This window comes from Gopherus flavomarginatus, chromosome 5 (genome assembly GCF_025201925.1).
Source record: "Gopherus flavomarginatus isolate rGopFla2 chromosome 5, rGopFla2.mat.asm, whole genome shotgun sequence".
Lineage (NCBI taxonomy): Eukaryota > Metazoa > Chordata > Testudines > Testudinidae > Gopherus > Gopherus flavomarginatus.
The window spans coordinates 94,877,974-94,897,903 of record NC_066621.1 but is presented as its reverse complement, the minus strand read 5'-3'; the positions used below and the strand labels follow the sequence as shown (position 1 = coordinate 94,897,903).

Here is a 19,930-nt window from a genome sequence, read left to right as displayed (position 1 = left end):
AGTTTACAGAGCTGTACTGGTATAGCTATAAGAATGGTCTGACCCAGCCTGACCAATGATCCATCTAACTCAGTATCCTGTTTTCTTAAGAGGGAATGAACAGAACAGATCACTTCATCAAATGATATACCCCAGCTTCTAGTAGTCACTTGTTCAGAGGCTCCCAGAGCATGATGTTGCATCCCTGACTATCCTGGTTAATAGCCATTGATGGACCCACCTATCCTCTATGAACTTCTCCGATTCTTTTTTGAACCCAGTTGTACTTTTGGCCTTCACAACATCCCCTGGTAACAAGTTCCACAGGTTGACAATGAATTGTGTGAAGAAGTACTTCCTTCTGTTTGTTTTAAACCTGCTGCCTGTTAATTTCATTAGATGACCCCTGGTTCATGTTATATGAAGGGGTGAATTACACTTCCTTATTCGCTTTCTCCACACCATTTATGATTCATAGATCTCTCTCATGTCTCCCCTTAGTGATCTTTTCTGAGTTGAACAGTCCCAGTCTTTTTAATCCCTCTTCATATGGAAGCTGTTCCATACCCGTGATTGTTTTTGTTGCCCTTTTCTGTATGTTTTCCAGTTCTAATCTTTTTTTGAGACGATGCAACCAGACCTGCATGCACTATTCAAGGCAGTGGTCCCCAACCTTTGAGTGTGGGCGGGCGCCGGATGACTAGCTGCCAAAATGCTGGCGAGGAGTGCGGCCGCTGGACAAGCAGCTGCCGAAATGCCACAGAGAAGTAGCGTCATCAAGAGGCGTCACCGCCTAAATGCCGCTGCTTCTTGGTGCCATTTCGGTGGCGATGCCTCTTGATGATGATGCTTCTCGGCGGCATTTCAGTGGCTGCTTGTCCAGCAGCCTCGCTTCTCAGCGGCAGGGCGCAGTAGGCGGGCACACACACATCCTCGGTGGGTGCCATGAAACCCGCAGGCACCGCGTTGGGGACCACTGATTCAAGGTATGGATGCACAACAGATTTATATAGTAGCAGTATGATGATTTTCTGTCATCTTATCTATCTCTTTCCTAATGGTTCCTAACGTATTTTTTTTCGAATGCCACTACACTTTAAGCAGTGTTTTCTGTGCTTTAGTAGAGCCCCTTAGTGTAGATGCAGAGTATGCTAACAGAAAGGTTTTGTTCCCTGGACAACATCAGTTTTGCTGACAGAAGCACTCCTTTGTTGGCATAGCTGTGTCTACAGTGGGTGTTTTGCTGTCATAGCTACGTCAGCTTTTATGTAGTTTTTTTCACACCCTGACTTTATAGCCATGGATACAAAACTTTTCGTAGTGTAGACATGGCCTGGTTCTTGATTCATGCTGGGTTGTTTCCATCTTTTCACATTAATAATGGTTCTGGCAGGCCAAATTATGCTGTTTGTGGCACCTATACAACACCATTGCCTTCAAAGGTATTCCATGGGTCTACATAATTGAAATTTAATAAACAATTCTGATTCATGAGATTAAATAAAAATAAAATAAATAAAATAAAATAAATCTGGCTAAAAGAGAAGGCCTTCAGTTGGAAAGGGAAGTTTGATCTGTTAGCATTCCATGCATGCATGATTGCAGCCAAGCAGGAACACTTCTCTTACTGCTTCCCAAAAGGCTAAGCAAAGGTCAGAGGTAAGATTTTACATCCATTTTAGAATAATATAAACTGTTAATTAAAACCAAATTACTTTTTAACATTTGATGGGTCTGGCAGCTTCCACAGCACCCTGTATAGCAGGGGTCGGCAACCTTTCAGAAGTGGTGTGCCGAGTCTTCATTTATTCATTCTAATTCAAGGTTTCGCATGCCAGTAATACATTTTAACATTTTTAGAAGGTCTCCTTCTATAAGTCTATAATATATAACTAAACTATTGTTGTATATAAAGTAAATAAGGATTTTAAAATGTGTAAGAAGCTTCATTTAAAATTAAATTAAAATGCAGAGCCCCACGGACTGGTGGCCAGGACCCAGGCAGTGTGAGTGCCACTGAAAATCAGCTCGCATGCAGCCTTTGGCATGCGTGCCATAGGTTGCCTACCCCTGCTGTATAGCTAGCTATCTGTCTTGGAAAATATTTTAGGTATATTTCAGGTTGAGCATATATAACAAGGGGATTGCTTCTCTAATAATTCCCTCTTAGAAATGGGAGTGAGTCATACAGGACCATATGTCACTGCGTTTACGAAAATAGTGGAATGTGATAATTTGGGACATTGCTTCAGAATAGTAATTTGTGGCTAGCTTTTGGGTTTTCTCTCTCACTGGCTGAACTCCTTTTTCCGCACAAGTTCAAGTAGGCAACTGGATTCAATATGTAAATGAAGTAGTTGTTACATCTACAGTGCATTTAATCCTTTATCTTTATCTTGCAAGAAGAATATTAAAGGTCTCTTGTAAACCTGTATTTCTTTTGACAAAGGTCTGGAGTAACTTTTTGCGTTATGTCACTGCCAACATTTTCAAAGTATCGCTCTTATGGAATATTAAATGTTGAGTTTGAATGTATATCTGAATCTGCCAACCCATTCCTTGCTCCACCTACAGATTGACAATCTATGGATGCTTATATGGCTATTGATATATACTGAGTATGACCTTCCTTTTGGGGGGGCAGGATGCCAAGTAGTTACAGGTATTTTAACTGCATTGCCATTAATGCTGAATTAGTTTAATGTTTAATAACCTAATAACAAAATCGTAAAAATTTAGGAAAGAATAAATTTATTTTTACACATAGTGCCATTGTTAGCATTTTGTAAAGTTCAGGTAATGTTCAATTATTTGGTATGTCATAAAGGAAATGAGACTAGACCAGTCAACTGTGTTACTTTACCATCTATTTCTGTGTTCACAGTGAGACTTCAAGCATAGGTTCTTCAGTTCTGGCTTGAACTGAACCATTTCTGCCTGGACAGAGTTCACTTACTCTTCCGCTGTTTCCAAAATTCATATGTGGATGTTGGTGTCTGGGGTGCTTGATACTCTTTCATGAGTAGTCTCATGCGGTATTCTGCCAGAGTACCCCCCATTCCTTTGATCTGAATGTAGTTCTGCAACCTGTGCAATCTTAACCTCAGGACTCTCTTGCTTCTCACAGAGCTGATTTCTGACAGGTCTCCCAAAAATCATTGTATGCAACCTGCTACTACCAAAACTGTTACTTAGGATTGTTCTCTTCATTGTGTACCCATTACTGCTTCCGTCCCTGTTTTCCTCCCACCTCGACCCAAATGAAAAGCAAAAGTACTTGACTATCTCAAAGCCAAATACAAAACATACTAAAAGAGTTGATCCAGATTTGTTAAACCAATATACTATTAAAATGGAGAGAAGGGCAAACGTTTTGTCATCTTAGAGGAGAAAGTTTGCCCCAGTATGTACATTATTGGATTTTAATTTGGTAATGAAAGGGTAAATGGGTTGAAAAGTCCTGTAATGTATAATGTGGTTAGTGATACTGTGATGCGTAAGTAGGACTGCAATGCTTCAGTAAACGAGTGCTCATATGGTGCATTCTTCCATTTCCATCAGTGTGAACAGAGCTGGATTTCATTAGATTTTATAGCATCCAAGCCTCCAAAAAGAATAAACTGATTCAAAACAAAGCTCTGCACTGAAAAGCATACAGAGTATGATTTTAGTATAAAAAGCGAGGACAGATTCTTTCACACAATTCTTACACTGAAGAATAATTGCAGTGATGCTGATAAAATGTAATAAGGGTTCACTTTCCCAGTAGGTCTGGGGAAGGGATAGTGTCAGTTTTTCCCACACTAAACTCCATTACGGACTCAGCTTAAGAACCACCATGTATCCCAACGATGTTTAAGAGTGACTTAAGTGCTCTTGAACAGGGGAAAAAACAGTTTAGTAGCCTAGTGTGGCTGGAGGCAAACTAACCTGGTTATAACATTTTCTTTAGCCTGTATCTGTCTCTTACCGGAAAAAAAAGTTTTATGATACCCCTTAAATAGTTCTGAAATTATTAAATTGACCTCAGTTTTTTTATATATGTATGTATATGTATTTAAATATTCAAAACAAGCATTTTATTGTTGTGCCTTTAATATTGACACATTTGTGATGAACAGAAATACTGTTATGAACCAAGTCTTTTAAATTAATACTTTAGTAATATTAAAGCACCAACAATAAACATTAGGTTCTATAAGAGACTATATATAGCACTCTTTTTGGTTGTTGCGTCATCTCATAAACTCTTTGTAGATTAAAATGTGAAGTCTGGAAAACCAGAAATACGTGCATATTTTTTCATGTTTACTTATTCTGCAATATTGATTGCATAGTAAAATCGTGAAAGCTCTGTGGAGTCAAAGTATCATTTCCATGAAACTTGAGATATCAAATAACACCTTATTACAGGCAAAAACACAGACCACAAGCCTTGTGTTGGGATGCAAATCTTCCTAACAATGTAGAAGAATGTGTCTCAAGTGTTTACTTCCCTTGTAAATCAGTTACACAACCACCCCTTGCCAGATTCCCAATGAGATTGCAACAGTTTGTATCTCCTCTTAGCTCAGAAATGTCAGAAGACTGTGAAAGAAAGCCGCAAAAAGTAGCTAATCAGAAGTTTGGAAATATCTTACACCTAACATGGAGTATCTCTGGTACAAAGCATATTACAGACAGAATAATGGAGAATGATTGTTGCTCCAACTCTTATTTAGATTTTAATTTCTGGGGCAGCGTACCTGTCACTCTGTGCTAGAGATGGTGTATATTAATTTAGCTATTAAAAAAGATCCATTGATAGGTGGCAGCTATATTATTTATTTACTGGGCATGGGCATGACTTTAAAATAGGTGTAGCCAAAACTGCAGGTTTTTTTTTCTTGACTTGTTTTAAAGAGAGCCCTATCATAAAATGTGCACTGACTTGCAATGTAATGTGGAGGCTAGACTAGTTATGCAGTTCTAGAAGAATCTTTTCAATAAAAATTGTTTTTTTTAAACCTTGTTTTTTCCATTACTTTGAAATTTGTTTACTTTTGGAGTCAGATGAGTGAATCTGACCTATTTTTTTCGAGGGGCTTATACTTAAAGGCTGTTTTCCCTTGCAAAACAGGAGGATTGCACAGGGAGCTTCCTCTCTCATGATCTTCCTAATTACTTTTCTGTTGGCTAAAGATTTCATTGGTGCTTTGTGCCCTTATATGACCTGTTTGTTTTTTGATCAAAGGGAGCTGGAAAACATTCAGTATTTGTTTAATCCATGGGTGGGGCAACAGGTGCTACCACGCACCCTGAACAGTTTCACAAACCATACCCACAATCCAAGACTTGGTCTAAAATGGATCATATCCCTTTCCAGTCCAACTGGAAAAAGTGCTGTGTATTTGTATGTGGCTTGACTACCCCGGTTCACTTTAAAATTCATTAGATTAAGTCTTCAGATTTGTGGTTGGCTGTGTAGTCCTTCAGACTGAGAATTTAACTAGTAGCTCTCTGAATGAGGAAACTTGTACTGCTGCTAATTTCAAACTTTAGTAAAGTTTAAAAGTAGTTTCAGGTGCCCACACCAGACTTGCCAGAGTCCCTCTGCCAACTCTTTAATTTTTGTAGTTGCCTTTGGAGATTTTTCCTCTTCTCTGTTGCTGTGTGAAAGACCTACACAAAGGGGAAACTTACAGGCTAACTGACAATACATAACTGTGAAACTGACTATATGCCAAGTGCACAAAATAAAATTAAATAATTTTTAAATTGGCTCATCTTCTTGGATAACTTTTTAATTTGACCTCTGGTTAGTTTGTAGAAATTTGGGATTTAGTGGGTAACTGGTCTGTTTATTTTTTGGGGTAATCACCTTGATTTTTAAGAATTTTTTTCTCTGCCCTCCTTTCTCATTACTTCTGCAGTGGGCAAAGTCATCTACACACTGAACTGTACCTCTTGTAATAGTTCCTCTGTTATGACTGATTTTTATAAAGTACGTAAGTCCTAAGTCAAGTGGTTCTGCTTCCCTCAAAGCTTTCAGCTTTTTGTAACAAATTGCAGTATATTTATGTGCATTAAACTTGGAAGTTTTCCATCTGGGCTCTTAAACAGAACTCTGAACAATATAAAATTTAATTTCTCCATAGTTCCCTGTCCTGGCCCAGACAAATGGGATACTTCCTTCTTCCAGCAGGTGGAAATTGGCTGATTTCATGTTCGTATAAAACTCTAAAATTGCAAAACACTAAACTTGATAAGTACAGAAATCAGTAGCTGATTTTTAGCCATGATAGCCCCTGAGAGGGAATAGAAACCATTCTATAGATATGTCTGTGTCTATCTATTTGGTACAGAAAGAATAAATCACTAGCCTGGGCTAGACTAGGAGGATTTCCAATAATGTTCTTGGATACCTGTTACAACTATATGAAAGTGCCAAGAATCTGCAAATGACTTAGGGGGGAGGGACACTAAGTTTCTATTTTTTTTATGCTAGGGTTTTTAAATTATCATTTAGAGAACATTGTCATGCGAATTTGAGCATTTTGTCACAGTGACAGCAATCCATGTCCTTGTTTCCTGAATCTCAGATATACATCCAGTGTGAATTGCTTATTTTAACATCTGAGTAAATCTAAGCACTTTATCCAGATGTACAGACACTCTTTTCTTAACCTGTGTACTATATAATTTTTTAACATTAGCTTTGTTTAAAATTTTAAATCTGACGGGACAGGGATGATGTGCATTGCCAATCAGGTGGCTGTTTGTAGGACAAACTACTTTGGGCTGTCAGGTGATTCTGATAACAGTTCAGCTTCTTTCAGTTCTCCATTGTTTTTCTTTGTTGCGGCAAATGGTTGTTCTGACTAGTTGGACAGAAATTAATCCTAAGTAGGTAATAGCTTCTATTGCTGTAGAGGGTCCATTTCAATTCCGGCAACTAAGTTGTGAAAGCACACCGTCATAACTAGAGCTCCCTGGGAAATGGGCTTGTCTTTTGCACAAAACGTTAATATTTTTGCTGAAAATTCAAAATATTTTGGTGAAAATGCTACCATAGTTCCTCATGGAAGATGTACTTCAGGGGTCTCTGATGTTCCTTTTCTCCTCTGTAGGCTGAGCTTTCTGGCTGAAATAAATCTGGTTGGAATGATGCATCAGTCTCCCATCTTGGAGGAGGAAGTGCATCATGGAGTCCCATAGCTGTGGGGCAAGATGGGAGAAATTCAGGTGGGGAGCCTGATCCATAGAGGAGAATGGGGGAGATGAGGTAACCGAAGTACAACTTCCATGAGGCAATGTAGCAAACAAAATTGTTTTTTGCCAAAATATTTTGGGGTTTGGCCTATTTGGGTTTCTGACAGAAAATTAAAATTTCTACAGAAAGACACTTTCACGAAAAATTGTGTTTGGGTTTTTAACTGATCTTCTAGTAACAGTTGAGGTGGAAAACTTTCAACCAGTCCTACTCTGTGGTTATTGGTTAACTCTGCCTCTTAGTATAAAATAATCCCTAGACAAAATAGAAGGCTGCAATTTTCAGAAGAGACCAACCTCTACACTGCAATAAAAGACCCACGGCACAGCCAGAGCTGGCCTCCATCAGCTGATTTGGACTTGGGCTATAAAACTGCAATGTAACTATTTGGGTTTGGCTGGAGCCTAGGCCCTGAGACCTCACAAGGGAGAGTGGAGGGTCCCAATGCTTCAACCTAAACCTGAAAGTTTACAATGGAATTTTATAGTCCCACAGCCTGAGCACCGTGAGCCTGAGTCAGCTGACCTGGGCTGGCTGCAGGTCAGACATACCCTGTGGGAGTTAAGTGCCCAGCTCCTATAGAAATTCATATTCCCTAAGGCTCTTGAGGCTGCAGTTCTTAAAATCTGCATGTTTTTATCTTAAAGAGGTTTTTCATGGGTAAAGCAAAATTCAAACTTAATGTTACTCTATCCTCTTTAGAACTGTTCTGCAGTTTGCTTTGCACACTCGGCATTTTTTTTATTATTCAAAGAACTTTGAACTTACCTAGTTAGGACTTCATGAATGTGGAGGAGTTACTTGTTTGGCGTGATTAACTTTGTCAGTCGTCAGCGGAGTGTGTGATAAGAAATGTGATCTCTTTGCATGCAGGTGCTGAGGGTGCTCTCATTTTCACATCCTATTTATTTTTAGTTAATCAAATCCATGTTTGATGTTGCTCTAGTTATATCACATACTAGTTTTACACTTCCTCGTCTGTTAAAATTGTTTTTACTACCAAACTGCTTTACAGTTTTGCCAACCACAAATTCAAAAATCAAGTCACCCCCATTACAAAATTCTTTAAGGATTAAATCACTTTTGATCTGGTGTTTGAGCTCTGTGCTTACTCCCAACGTGTTTGATAAGCCCAATACTACTAACCCTTGCAAATTTATTAAAATTAAGGAGACTTTTGGGAGAGGAAAGAGCAATGAGGACAATATTGTTTCAAGTAGCTGCCGGTGAGGAATCACAAATTGCGGAGACAATCCCACTCTATCCCACTATCTTGGGGTGCAAGTCTGATTCCTCCATCCACCACTGCCCTAGGGGGCAGCACGTTGTTATGGGGAGAACATAAGAATAGCCCTTCTGGGTCAGACCAAAGGTTCATCTAGCCTAGTATCCTGTCTTCTGAAAGTGGTCAATAGCAGGTACCCCAGAGGGAATGAACAGAACAGGTAATCATGAAGTGATCCATCCCTGGTTGCCCACTCCCAGCTTCTGGCAAATGGAGGCTAGGGACACCATCCCTGTCCATCCTGGCTAATAACCATTGATGGACTTGACCAACCCTCTGTCGCCTGGCAACTAATGGTCAGGCCCTCCCCTCCCCGTCCCTGCAAGGGGATGCTAAATGTGTTGGAGACAGAGATCAGGTAACCTGCTGGCCTGGGACAGAGACACAGCCCAGAGAGGAGGAGCTGGAGGGGGATTTTGAGTCTGGAGCTGGCTGGGGACAAGGAGTGAGGGCAGAGGTGTGGGTTTGCCTTGCTGGGCCCCAGAATGGACCCGGCCGAGGGGTCCGGTTCGCGGTACCTGCAAGCTCTGTTTTAGACCATGTTCCTGTCATCTAATAAACCTCTGTTTTACTGGCTGGCTGAGAGTCATGTCTGACTGCAAAGTAGGGGTGCAGGACCCTCTGGCTTCCCCAGGACCCTGCTGGGGCGGGCTCACTGTGGGAAGCACACGGAGGGGCAGAAGATGCTGAATGCTCCAAGGAGAGACCCAGGAGGTGAAGACGTGTGAGCTTCTTGCCCTGAAAAAGTCTGCTCCAAGGGAGAGGAGGCTCCCCAAAGTCCTGACTGGCTTTGTGGGGAGCAGTTCCAGAGCATTGCCCAGGGACATATCCTCCATGAACTTACCTAGTTCTTTTTTGAACCCTGTTACAGTCTTGGCCTTCACAGCATTCTCTGGCAAGGCGTTCCTATTCCCTATTCCAGGAACAAGCATACTGCTTGATGCCTTATTGCTTGAATCATAAAGACGAAAAAGTAAAGAGAGCTTTAAATGATGATTTTGACAGTGTCACTTTTTAAAATAGGCTATAGGAAAATAAAGAATGCTAGGGAAACATACTTACTGGCAATCCAAAATTTCATTTCCTTTGTCTGGGTTCATTAATATCACCACACCCATGTAAAACAATGGAGAACGGCTCTGCCCAATTACCATATTAATTTATAACAAAAAGTGACAGCTGCACAAAGCTTGAGGGGGGGAGTTAATGACAAACCTCAGGCCTTTTGTCATTTGGAATCACCAGAGTGCTTTAGTGATGGCAGATGGAAAGGGGTTGACATTTCTTCTGAAAACTAGGTTGACTAGGAGCGAGGTTGGTAGCAAGTTTCTTTAACTTTTTTAATCCCTGCCTGTGTTCAGTTATGTGATAGCTGTGTTCTTTGAGGATTTCAAGCTGCTGAGATGTCAGGAATTGTAAACACAGACAAAAGTGAATCACTTTCCATGTAGCTCAGTGTCTGATAGTTTTATTTGGAAAGCAAAAATGTCAGCTGTGAAATTTTCTCCATGTAAGTTTTTAATATGGTACTCTTTTCAAATTGCTTTTGAAACGAGCTTTCAAAGCCCTGCAGCTCACATATTTGGACACACAATCCCCATGCTTCCTGGGAATCACCCCTTGATCTAAAGAGGCATGTGCAAGTGTCACCTGGCTTGCCTGTTTTGGTTTTGTTTGCATTCTAAAACCTCCTGGTCAAAAGGGAGACTTCATTTTGGAAGTGTCTAGAAATTTCAGGATGGAAGGGGGCTGTCAAGCTTGTTCCTTCTAGATTACCATTACTTTATCCCATCTGATGTTGCTGTTGGCTAGTTGAGTATAATACCCTTCTACAAGCAGAGCCTTCTCAGATCCCATCTCTAGCTGGCTCCTTGTTTACTAAGCTGCTTTCCTTTGAGAGACTTCCTTCTATTTTTGTAGAAGCCCAGATTCTCCACAAAATAGCATATGGTGATATTGGTGGCCTGAACTGTGGAAGAACTTAATTTTGATACCTGCTGAAATATATTTTTCTTCTCTAGGACGTGAAAACTGAGAAATGAACAAACTACGGCAGAGTTTTAGGAGAAAGAAAGATGTTTACGTCCCAGAGGCTAGTAGGCCACACCAATGGCAGACAGATGAAGAAGGGGTTCGCACTGGAAAATGCAGCTTTCCAGTTAAGGTAAGAGTTTGTGCCTTTCTCTCATTCTAGCCATTCATGCCATGCATTACTAGGCAAACATTTTTTCTGGCAGGCATAAGTCACTGAGTTCCTTATTACATATTGACCTATTTCATGGTCAAACCTCTTCGTGTGATTAGATGCAGTCTTTTAAAAAGAATTGTACAACAAATGCCTTGGAAAATGGATTGCTCGGGAGTTTTCTGTATGGATATTACCTGAGTGAAAGAAGTCTTCTAGTTGGGCAGGGAAATATGTTTGCTTTTATTCTCTGGCTGAATACAAGTGTCTGCAAACCTTGTAGACTGGTTTGGCAGAATTCGATTTTTACTTTTTTATAATTTCAATGGACAGTATTGGTAATTTTTAAGCAGTTTTTTAAAATTTTCTGATGCACAAATTATGGGTTTAAAACTTTTTTTTTATTTTTATTTTTTTAAAACTTTTGTGGGAAATCCTGTTGGACAGACAGTTTAATAACAAATGTTGAGATTCAAAGAGTTAAAGCTGTATAGTGGTTAAAACAGATTATCAACATTGCATGTCAAAATATGCAAAGTAAATAACATTAAATCAATCTCTTAAGTTCTCAAACATAGTTTTTCTTTTAGCCTATCTGTAAATTTTGATTGATGGAAATATTTTTTCATTGATTGCAATGGTACACACAAACCAATGTTTACTGATGTTTAACAATAAAAATCTAATTCTTCCAAGCGTACCTGTAGGCTGTTCAGGAAAGTGCTATGTTTTATTTAAAAAAAAATATTATGGAGGCATCAGTAGGGACTCAAATGTTAAGACTGAACTATGAGTTGCACTTACAGCAATACTAAACCCCTCTTTGACACTTACTGAGTGAATTTAGCCTCCAGATCTAGTATTAACTCTTCATTACTGTTGTGGCAGGTATTACATAGTCTTTCAAGTTCTTGGTGTGTGAGCAGATGTTCAGTCTTGGGAAGACATGCTGCTATATTAGGATGTGTAGATTGTATGCACAGCGACTTAATGAGTGGATCAAGTATATAAATATTTAAAATTGGAATTAACCTTTTTGAACCCTCAGAACAAGTACTGTAAATACAGTCTGTCTGAGGACCCTAAGCAGATTTTACTTCTATCCCTTCTTTTCTCGCTCCCCTTTACTGGTCCCTGCTTTTCCTTGACTGAGGTGTATTCTCAGTTCTTGGCTTTTCCTCCTTCTTACCTGTCTCAAAATGCTGGTGAAGAGTTTTTTTTTTTTTTTTTTTTTTCTAGTGCCCAGTCAGCCTCATATGCCACCTCTGCCTGCCTGACTGTTCCTAGGCTGAACAAGTTGGGTAGGCCAGGATATGCAGGTGCTTCATGATATAGGGGGGGCTGGGATGGTTAGGATGACTTGCAAGAAGGTTTCCTGGTTCTACCCTACCTCAAGAGAGGATTTCTGACCACCACTAGGAACATCGTTCTTAGTATGTGTCTACACTGCAGTAAAAGACCTATGGCAGCGATTCTGAACCCAGGTCACCTGACTTGGGTTCAGGCTGCGGAGCTAAAAAAAATAGCAGTGTAGACATTTTGGACTAGACTCTGAAGCCCCATGAGGGGAGAGGTCTCAGGCTTGGGCTTGGAGGCGCTTCCTTCTCTCAGAATTTTAGAGCCCGGGCTCCAGCCCAAGCCCAAATGTGTATACTGACATTTTCAGCCCTATGAACCCAGTCAGTCTTTTTGTTGCAATGGATCTTTTATTGCAGTATAGACATACCCTGAGTAGCTCCACAATAATCTCTAGAAACTGGTCAGCTTCTAAGATGTTGGACACCAAAGGATTACATGCCAGTACACAGAAAGGAAAATGACATTTTAAAGGCTCCTTTCAGAGAGACAGGTGTTTTCTGCTACTTTAAAACTGTAATATATAGTATCCCCAAATACTGAGGCTTCTGAAGCACATGTATGTTGGCTATTTGTTAAGCTTTTCTATGTAAATACTGTGTTTTAGCTTTAGACTAGAAGGGAGGGGCTGTAATAAATAGAATATGCATGATTCAAAGTTCTAATAAGATGTTGTAAGAGGCTAGGTATAAAAGCTAGGATCTCTCCTAACTTCTAGTCTATTGGGCATCTGGATTAACTCAAAGTGAAACTGCTTCTGTGATCAGTACATGTTGAACTGGCATGAATAGCTTCTCACATGTCATAAGTGTTATGCTACAAGTTAGGATCTTCAGTTGTAGTGGCAGATGCTTGTTTCATAGAATTGTAAGATGCACCTATCTTTGGGCATGTGTTCCCAAAGATTAAAAACAATGCAACAGTAAATGAGTATCCTCTGGTAAAAAGGTAAGCAAATAAATGATTCTTTACATCATGTACTGTTGCTGGAGCTTTATCAAAGCCATGTTTTCCTGATCTATGCTGTAACTAACTTGTAGAATTGAGTCGGTTTTTGGTGTTCCTATTGGAAAAAATGACTGAATAAATATACTACTTGTGCAGGTAGGTTCCCCTCTGCAGGCTTACTTGCTCCACTGGTGTATAATGGAGTTCATATTTGAATTCAGATTTAAGATGAGAAGTTGAATTCTAATTGCAGAAGTTAACCAGACCTATTGATGGTGATAGCAAATTGCTCTGATTGTGTCTCAGTACACTATGCATTGAGATGGGCAGTAATGGAAAATGGTTTATTAGCTTTGGGATTTAAAGTGGATGGTGACCAGTATTTAACAGATACAGGGAGGAAGTATGCCATTATGAGCAAACAAGATAAACCAAATTTGAAATTGTTAGTTTGGTGGGTGGAATTATATTTTGTTCTTTAGAGGAATATAGCCTTGCCCTGTTGAAGGAGCGCATCCTGTCAGACAATTCTTGGGGCTGTTCAATAATGCACTATACTTCAGGAAAGCATGCTGTTGTGTATGGGTTTATATCTAAATGGGTGTTCCTGCTTCCTGATGAACATCAGTGGAGAACAAAACATTTAAAATTGACTTTTTTCCAAAGATCCCAACAATCTGATACACTGTGAAAATAGAAACCGGACCTTCCATTTCAATAACCCATAAGTGGATGTTGCAGAGAGAGAGAGCATTTGTGTTAAAGTGTACTTATGCTGTGGAGACAATACTGCTGCCTTGGTCTGCCATTAGCTGTTGTTTTGAGATGCCCAAAAGGTTACTGAACAATTATGATGATGGATTCAGAGTCTTAAAAGGATTAGGCTTATTTTACTAGTCTAATTGGCAGAGAGCTGAGAATCATCCATGTAATGTTGTTACAACAGGCTGTAAAATGTCCTGTGCTGAAGTAAAACATACACTTGGAACTTGAAGCTATGTGGAGCTTAGTATTTTTAAAATATTAGTACTAAACAATTTATTTAACCTGTATCACTGAGCTTTATTTTGGAAATGAGCCTATTGCTAGCATAAAGGCTAACTAAAGTCAATTAAAGTGTTGGCTATATGTCTACCTTTTCTTTGTAAAGGGGATGAAATGTAGAGATTGAGGAGGGGTAAGATGTAGCTATCAGGCTCTGCTTTTTTACCTAATGTTAGTGTGGTATTCTGCTTACTTTGCAGTCATTTTTGCTCTGGAATGGGGAACTGCATAGAGGGAAATAGAAAATTTAAAAGCACTAGCTTTCTCTGAACCCTCTTGTAAATGTTGTAGTCAGATTTAAAATTCTTAAATCTGTAGTTAATTGCAGCTACACTAGTCTCTTTTCCTAAAACTTCTGCAATTTCAGAAGCTAAAAGCTGCTGTTGGCTTTTATCACTGTTCACCTTGTTCAGAGCAAGTCTAGGCAATATGATAAAGAAAAGACTGGTGGCAGCTGACACCTTAGCTACACTAAAGCTCCCACCATTGCTATCTCTGCCCTTGTGGGTAAGGGAAAGGAGGCAGTTTGAGACTGAGAAGGGAAACAGATAAATAGAATCAGAGGGGTAGCCGTGTTAGTCTGGATCTGTAAAAGCAGCAAAGAATCCTGTGGCACCTTATAGACTAACAGACGTTTTGGAGCATGAGCTTTCGTGGGTGAATACCCACTTCCTCAGATGCATGTAATGGAAATTTCCAGGGGCAGGTGCTGCTTTTTCAGATAAATAGAATGGAGATGGGATGTTGAATGACTTGACATTGTTGCTTTCTATGGATTACATTGGTGAGAGATGCATTCCAGCAACCTTCCATAAGAACAGCCATACGGGGTCAAACGAATTGTCTATCCAGTCCAGTATCCTGTGGCCAATGCCAGGTGCTTCAGAGGGAGTGAACAGAACAGGTAATCATCAAGTGATCCATTCCCAGCTTCTGGTAGACAGAGGCTGGGGACACTTCAGAGCACAGTTTTGCATCCCTGCCAATTCTGGCTAATAGCCATTGGTGGACCTATCCTCCATGAACGGATCTAGTTCGTTTTTAAAACCTGTTATAGTCTTGGCCTTCACAACATCTTCTGGCAAAGAGTTCCACAGGTTGACTCTGTGTTGTGTGAAGAAATACTTCCTTTTGTTTGTTTTAAACCTGCTGTCTATTAATTTCATTTGGTGACCCCTAGTTTTTGTGTTACAAGAAGGAACAAATAACACTTCATTATTTACTTTCTCAACACCAGTCATGATTTTATAGACCACTGTCATATCCCCCCATTAATTGTCTTGTTCAAGCTGAAAAGTCCCAGTCTTGTAAATCTCTCCTCATATGGAAGCTGTTCCATACCCTTAATAATTTTGGTTGCCTTTTTCTGTATCTTTTCCAATTCCAAAACATCTTTTTTGAGTCGGGGCAACCAGATCTGCACACAGTATTCAAAATGTGGGCATACCATAGATTTATGTAGAGGCAATATGATATTTTCTGTCTTATCTATCCCTTTCCTAATGATTCCCAAAATTTGTTAGCTTTTTTGGCTATCCACAATGATGCCAAGCTCTCTTTCTTAAGTGGTAACAGCTAATTTAAACACCATCATTTTATGTGTATAGTTGTGATTATTTTCCAATATGCATTAATTTGTATTTATCAATATTGAATTCCATCTGCCATTTTGTTGCCCAGTCACCCAGATTTGTAATATTTATAATCACAGGTATAGTCTTCAGTATTGACATATACATGCAGACAGTGGATAATATAAGTTTCCATACTTATAAGTAGGGCTCCGTGATTTCTGCAACACCCCAAGCAGCTGTCCCTGGTGCCAGCCACTCAGGCGCCCGCTCGGGCAGTCCTGCAGCCAGCCACACCAACTGCTGCTCTGGTGGCCCCTGGTAGATGGCCCTGTGGACTGCCCGAGCAGCAGCCGATGAGGCTGGCTCCGGGGACTGCCTGAGCAGTGGTCCCGGGGGCGGTGGGAGCAGCCTGAGCTCAGTGGCTCCCAGCAGTGGTCCCAGGGTGGATGGAGCAGCAGAGGGCCGTCCAGGGCTCCTCCCCCTGGCAGCTGCCGGAGAGGCGGTGGCTGAGCCCCACCTCCCGGCAGCTGGGTCCCCTGTGTCCCATTCCTGTCTCTTTATGGCATAAGTCAGTGGTTCTCAAACTTTTTTTGCGGACCACTTAAATTGCTGAGGATCTTTCCAAATGTCGTTTGTGCCGTTAGCTAACCATTGTAAGGCTCTTTGGATAAAAGCGCTATATAAAAAAACCCCTTAAGAATAAATGTTTTTTTGTTTTACAAATAAAAGCGCACAACTCATCTTTTAATATCAGTAGTTTTACCTTTCTAATGTGATGGATATGCCCTGCAGCCCCCAAGCTGGGGCTTGGAAGGAGGGGGGGGTCTCTCCTCACCTCCCTCCAGCAGCCACAGAGTTGAGGCTGGGAAGGAGAGCCATCTCTCCTTGACAGCCGCAGCCCTGGAGCTGGGGAAAATCACCTCTTTCTCTGGCCACCTCAACCCTACGCATTCCAAATTCCTCCCACCCCTCTTCTTACCCCACTGCTCCCTCCCACCTACCCCATATTCCTCCCACACACACACCCCACGGTCACCACCTCACCTTACATGTGCATCTTCTCCTGGATCCAGGCACCTGGTTAGTAGAGCCATGCCTGCGTGGCTCCACTAATTAGGTGGGTGGCCCTTCATTCTCTAGTGTGCAGCCACCCAGGCAGGCACCTTAGAGGGAACTATCCGTGGACCACCTGAGTGGAGCTCGCAGACCACTGGTGATCCGTGGACCACAGTTTGAGAACCTCTGGTATAAGTCATGGACAGTCATGGGTGTGATTTATTTTTTTGTTTCTTGCCCATGACCTGTCCATGACCTTTACTAAAAATACCCGTGATTAAATCATAACCTTATTTATAAGCACAGTGGTAGGGAACATAGTTAAGGGCAAGAATTTGGGGAGGACTATAAGTGACCATGGGGTTGAAGAGCAGCATTAATTATATGTTCTTCCAGAAACAACCTGAAGCAGCCAAACATAAATGTTTTAAGAAGATATTATCTCAAGACTCTGGATCTGCTCATTTGGGACTGTAATAATTAAAACTGTAGGGATATTCACACTATTGATTGGAGTGACTTTAGATCCAGAGATGAATATAAAAGTGAATTCCATTGAAAGTACTAATCTATTCCTTTTGCGTGTATTGGTTTTTAGAAATGGATTTGAATACTCAGTTGTTTTTATGCTCATAGTGTGTAGATATGCTTTTGTGAACAAGGCTAGAAATATTTTTGAAGGAGGTGATAAGAAAAATATCCTTTCTCCATATCTCAGAGAATGCAAAACATTCTACATAATTAAGTTAATCAAGGACCAAACTATTTCAATAAAATGCAGAAAAACACATTGTCAGTATTTCATTCTGTCCTTTGGATTTTAATTAAAATTTGATACACAACTCCTAATCACCTCTAAAGTGAAAGTCTTTGGATTAGTGGCTACTGAAGAAAGCACATTCAGGTTTTATAGTTTGGGGAGGTGATGCCCACAGAGAATCCAACGCAGAACAATATTTAAAGATTTTTCTTGAAGTGAAGGCAGATTGGTCCTGCTGGCATTCATTAACAGGTTTCTCTAGAATGGTTCACACAAGTGTTGCCTTTGTAAATTGTCAGAGGATAACAAGCAAATACTTACTGCATGAGTCTGTTGTTCAGGTGGGTTTATCATATACTGTATAATCACACTCTTGAGCTCTTGTATTTCAGGGACGTTGAACATATAGACAGACTAGCTCAGTTAACAGAGGATCTGTCTGGAAGAATGACTCCACTGATTAGCCCTCAGCTGGAATATTGTGTCCATTTCTGGGTGCCACATTTTCAGGAAAGAGGTGGACAAATTGGAGAAAATCAAGAGAAGAGCAATAAAAATGATTAAAGGTCAAGTAAACATGACCTATGAAGGAAGATTGGGGGAAAAAAATGGATTTGTTTAATCTGGAGAAGAGAAGACTAGGGGGTGGGAGGGCATAACAGTTTAAGTACATAAAAGGTTGTCACAAGGAGGAGGGAGAAAAATTGTTCTCATTAAACACTGAGGATAGGAGAAGAAGTAATGGGCTTAAATTGCAGCAAGGGCGGTTTAGGTTGGACATTAGGAAAAACTTCCTAACTGTCTAGATGTTTAAGCACTGGAATAAATTGCCTAAGGTGGTTGTCCCATCATTGGAGATCTTTAAGAGCAGGTTAGACAAACACCTGTCAGTAGTACTTAGTCCTGCCTTGAGTGCGGGGGACTGGTCTAGATGACCTTTTCTAGGTCCCTTCAGTTCTGTGATCATCTTTGCATTTTAGTAACCCAGTAGGCCCATCTGCGAAATTTGTTCATAGGAATCTGTAAAGCTATCTCCTTCAGCAGGTAATGGAACTATTAGAGAGTCTCAATTCTGTGAACCTGTTCCTTTCTACCTCCTGGCTCTGGTGGAATGTTCGAGGAAAATCGACCAAAATATTATTATTATTATTATTATTATTATAGCTCCACATTGGGCCCAAGAGAGCATGGTGCTTGTGCTTGTAGTGGATGTCCACTGAGGGCAAGGTAGTCCTTCCTGTTCAGAAGGACATGTTGTTGTCAGTGTTGTCAATTAAGGGCCCCTAGGGGGAGGGTGGGTGCATGAGTGGTATTATGGTAGTGGACAGAGTAACTGAACACAGTACTGTCAAGATTATTAAAATTGAAAGATTGACTTTCAACTTGTTTACTTTGTACACAAGTGTTAAAATTAACTGAGTATATTATACAGGAAGGTTTACTGCCTTTAGTCAGGGATAAAGACTCCATTGTGCCAGATGTTCAGACAAACGTGACTTTCAGACTATCTCCTTAGACACGCAACCTTTGCATCCTATTAATATTTTTTGGAATGGAATAGTCATTTGATTCGTAGACCTCTTTAAAGTTCCTTAATACTAAATCCACATGCTGTTTCAGCTGTTGGAAGTCTGTGTGCCAATGTGTGCAAAACTTCCCCCTACAGAGATGGCTATCCTGTAGGAGGGGAAGGGAAATGGAAAAGGTACAACAGGAATGCTATGTTGCAACAGTGAAGCTAACCTTTGAGCAGAGGAAAAACTGTCAAACATATGCAGTGTGCCAGGGAGAGACAAACTCACTTCATGTGTGACTCACTTCTCATTAGTTTAAAATGTAGAAGTGTAGTAGCTTTTTTTAAAAAACCGTCTAATTTAGTGATAGAGTTCATCAAATATATTTATATACATGCTCCATAAACTTATGTCCATTACAAAATGTGAAATTAATTTATGTATGCACATTTAAAAACAGGCTTTCATGCTGCAGACATTACCTCACAGAATTTGCAGCTGTTTTCTGTTTCAATGACTAAAGTATTCAACATTATGGCTTTTTTTCTTTCTGAAATGCCTTTTCTAAGGTCTTTCTGGGTAAGTAGTTTTTATTCAAGCAGCAAAGAATTCTGTGGCACCTTATAGACTAACAGACGTTTTGGAGCATGAGCTTTCGTGGGTGAATACTCACTTCGTCGGATGCACAAAGTGGATATTCACCCACGAAAGCTCATGCTCCAAAACGTCTAACACGGCTACCCCTCTGATACTAGTTTTTATTCATACAAGTGCACTTTGGAGTAACTTATCTGTGAAATTTATATCAGAAAAATTAGGTAATTTCCCTCCCTACATAACTAAACATATCAGATTTTTGCAAGTTCTTAGTGCTTTTATCCAATTGCATGTGTCAAACAGGACAGTAATAAATGATTTCCTACTTGTAAATCTAGAATGCTCAGCAGCCTGATATATCTGGGTTTAATCCATCGTTT

The 19,930-nt window shown here is 40.2% G+C and overlaps 1 protein-coding gene across 8 annotated transcripts in view; it reads left to right on the top strand.

The window, feature by feature from the left end:
• The window catches only part of NUMB (NUMB endocytic adaptor protein), a 130,362-nt gene that overhangs the window by 59,566 nt on the left and 50,866 nt on the right, over positions 1–19,930 (top strand). For 6 of the 8 annotated variants that reach the window (XM_050957132.1, XM_050957139.1, XM_050957136.1 and 3 more), the window contains one exon: positions 10,538–10,680. In XM_050957132.1, coding sequence (XP_050813089.1) covers positions 10,555–10,680 — 126 coding nt within the window. In that variant the 5' untranslated portion in view covers positions 10,538–10,554. Of the gene's footprint in view, positions 1–7,097; positions 7,244–10,537; positions 10,681–19,930 lie in introns of those variants that run through there. The other 2 variants (XM_050957134.1, XM_050957133.1) reach the window with 2 other exon arrangements.